This window comes from Pteropus vampyrus, unplaced genomic scaffold (genome assembly GCF_000151845.1).
Source record: "Pteropus vampyrus isolate Shadow unplaced genomic scaffold, Pvam_2.0 Scaffold533, whole genome shotgun sequence".
Classification (NCBI taxonomy): domain Eukaryota; kingdom Metazoa; phylum Chordata; class Mammalia; order Chiroptera; family Pteropodidae; genus Pteropus; species Pteropus vampyrus.
The window spans coordinates 201,345-204,954 of NW_011889314.1; the positions used below are offsets into that span (position 1 = coordinate 201,345).

At 34.2% G+C, this 3,610-nt stretch overlaps 1 protein-coding gene across 1 annotated transcript; it reads right to left on the bottom strand.

Moving 5' to 3' along the window:
- Window positions 1-369: 369 nt before the first annotated feature.
- On the bottom strand, window positions 370-1,299 carry LOC105307940 (olfactory receptor 4F15-like). The gene has a single exon (XM_011383621.1). It carries the CDS (start codon window positions 1,297-1,299, stop codon window positions 370-372), a length of 930 nt encoding a protein of 309 aa, XP_011381923.1.
- Between the last annotated feature and the right edge of the window lie 2,311 nt (window positions 1,300-3,610).

The window sequence follows — 3,610 nt, forward strand, 5'->3', positions numbered from 1 at the left end:
GAATGAAGTAGTTGCAAATGGCAAGGATGAAGTATTTCTAGGGGTTCTTTCTTGTACGGTGGGTCCATGGATGAAATATTTTGAATGGTAAAGATGAAGTCATTCTAAGGGTTCTTTTAACATGGTCTCTTCTTGTTAAGGAAGTTCTAGCTATAGCCACTGTTAAATGTTTGAACTTTCAGAGGCATACGTGGGTGCCCAAACCTTGATGGTAATGATAATGGTCTTATACAGCACAGATGAAGTATTAACAAATTTAGGATGGCAGATGATGGATTTGTTCTGGATATGCTGAATTTGAAGTGCCTAAGTGGAGATGGGCTAGCGTGCAGTTCAGTATACAGTTTTAAAGGTCCAAAGATGATATGGTCAACAAAATCTGGAATAAGATATTTTTTTGTACAATCTTTTTATTGTTACCTTTATATCTTCGTTCCTTAATGTGTAGATAGCAGGATTCAAGAAAGGGGTGATAGCAAAGTCAATGACAAACAAGTTTTTATCAAGTGATGGTGGAGGAGAAGGCCAGAAAATCACACATGGAGTAAAAAACAAAAAAACCACAGTAATATGAGATGACAAAGTGACAAATGCCTTGGACAAGTCTCCTGAAGAATGTTTCCAGACAGTAACCAAAATGAATAAAAATGAAAAGATTAGTAAGAAGAAGGTGGCCATAGTCATGAAGCCACTGTTGGCAGTGACAATAAACTCAGGCTTGTCTCCATTTGTGCATGCAAGTTTTATAATCTTAGGAAAGTCACAATAAAAGCTGCCAACTTTATTAGGCCCACAGAAAGGCAAGTTTTTAACAAATAAAAACTGAGACATAGCATGGATTAACCCAGTTACCCAGCCAGTGATTACGAATAAAACACATATTTTCGGGTTCATAATTTTCAAGTAGTGAAGAGGCTTATAGATTGCTGTGCATCTGTCAAATGCCATGGCTATGAGTAACACCATCTCCACTCCTTCTATGATATGAATGAAGCATAACTGTATCATGCAACTTTGGAAAGAAATTAGTTGGTATTCATTTATAAGATCTGTAATTATCTTGGGGACTGTTGTAGAGGAAAGGCCCATGTCAATGAGGGACAGGTTGGCCAGCAAGAAGTACATAAGAGAATGGAAGTGAGAATCAAAAATTACTAAAGATAAAATAAAAAGGTTTCCGAAGATGACCCCTATATAGAGAAAAGAACATATCAAGATGAGAAAAAGCTTTTTCTCCCGAGAACAAGAAAGGGCCAATAATAGAAATTCAGTGGCCACGGAGTCATTTAGTCTATCCATTGACTGGGACAGAAGAGTTGATTTTCAAGTGACCTGAGGATAAAAATGAAAAAGAATAGTATTACTGGCATAAACATCAGTTCCTTGTTTACCTTGATAATTAAGTTACATATAATTGATTAAGAGGAGAAAAATAGAAAATTTGGAAGTAATAAGAGTAGCAACAAATTTTTTGTATAAAGGGACTGAGGAAAAAAAATTTGACTAAATTTTTCAGATAGAGCCAAAAGAGGGTTACTTTAATTTTCATCCCATTGTTAAACCTCTTCTTTAATTTTCTTAAAGATTTCTGTATCATTTTCCTAACCACTGCCCTAAGTGTTCTCATACTAAATTAATGTCATCTCCTCTGTCACAAATTTGATATTCTCTTACCTGTTAGCCCATTAATATTTTCTTGCTTCACTGGGCTTATAGAGATCACTAGGACAAAAGTACTTGAATATATCATATCACTCCCTACTTAGAGCTTTTAAAATTTAAATGGAACTCAGGTGCTCAGGATATAATATTTATAATACTTGGGTCATGACCACTTAAAAAAAAATTTTATATTCTATTAGTTTCAGATATATAACATTGATTAGATTAATAACAAACTAAAAATAAAATAAAGTATTATATATCAGAGAGTAAAGATTAGTAAATATAACTATAATAATTAGTAATCAATTATAATAATCACACGGTAAAGCCAGGACATGTATTCAGAGATGTAGGACTTCAGAATGCATGATCCTAATCACTGCTCTATGCTCTTCAAGGACAGCACCTCCAAGTATTCTCTAGAATCTGAACTCATCAATCAACCTTTTTCTTCACCTCAACTTTTCACTATATAGTATATTCAAAACTATACTGTAATATATAAATGGAAATCACTCAAGCTCCTCAAAGTTAAAGTGTTCAAGACTGAATTCATGATTTTATCACCTTTTAAATACTTTAAGAAGTATCATGACTATTCTCTCAGAGGCCCAATCCAGGACCTATGTGGCACCTTTGTCTCCTCCTTCACATTTCATCCCAGATGGAAAATTATATCTCTTGAGTATTTTTCAGTTTTGTTTCCTCCTCTTCATTGCCACTGACAGTTCTTATTTCAGGTCTATATAGTTTTTTCGTCTTAAAGACTGAAAAGCCTTATGAATGATCTCTCTGCCTCCAATGTCAACTAATTTTAGCTCTTTCTATACTCTGCTTTCAAATCTGTCTATCCAAAGGTCAGATATGATCACATCACTCCCCCATGCAAGCTTTTGCTTCTCTCTTTAAGGATATTTAAAATACAATAGCATATAACATAAGATCCTTATGAACAGAGCACTTCTCTATATTTTTTCATATTTCTCAGCCTTTGTGTATGCTTTCATCTGTGTTATTCCTGGTCATTATAATATGGAACCATCTTTGGTTTTAAGGCCTGGTAGACATTGGTTGCCATCCCAGCTCTGCTTCTTATGAGCTATGTAAACTAGGTCAGTTTACCTATTTAAATAATGCTGGTAGTATTTATTTGTCCATAAAATGAAAGAAGTATAACGTTATACTCCTGATGTTATGAAGATTTGAGATGATACAGATATAGCCATTTGACACAAATGTTACTTCCCTTTTCCCTTTATCCTTCGAGACATAGATCAAATGTCACATACTCTGATGTACTCATTAAAAGTCCTAAGCAGAGTAAATAGCTTCTCTCTATGAACTATTGTTATATCTTATACTGTCTTCTTAATAATTAAGGTATGTTTTAATTTTTTTACATGTTAGTTCTTCATTTTCAGCTATGATCTCTTTGAGAAAAGGAACTTCTAGACAACTTTGTATATCTCAACACTTAGCACAATTTCTGGCACAATATAGGCACTATTAAATGATAGTCTTCATTAACATTCATAGTTGAAAGTTCAAGAAGACATCATAAGGAAAATCAGGGGCCTACAAGCTCCTGTGGGGGATTTGGTGGATGACTTTGAGAAATGGTCTCATTGACACCTGCACGCTGATGGGAAAACAGAAACCAATCTGAAAGCCAGCGGCATTCCTGTTATGTGACTGTAGTCTCAGAGTGGCCTCAACAGTTCACATTTCCAACTACATTCTAAATTTAATACAATAAAACTAGAAAAAGTATAGTTTTCTCCCTTTCCTTTTTGCCTTAACAAAAATGTGTATAGGCATTACAGAGTATCTGGTAATTTCCTCAAATTATAGAGGAGTGTTCACATAAAGCGTGATATAGTAATGCTGAACAGAAAAACATCACCAGATATTTGGAAAAATTCAGTAATTCAAAAGAACAATACAG

Excerpts from the sequence above, each read along its gene's own strand:
- LOC105307940 (XM_011383621.1), bottom strand. The coding sequence starts at position 1,299 with ATGGATAGACTAAATGACTCCGTGGCCACTGAATTTCTATTATTGGCC.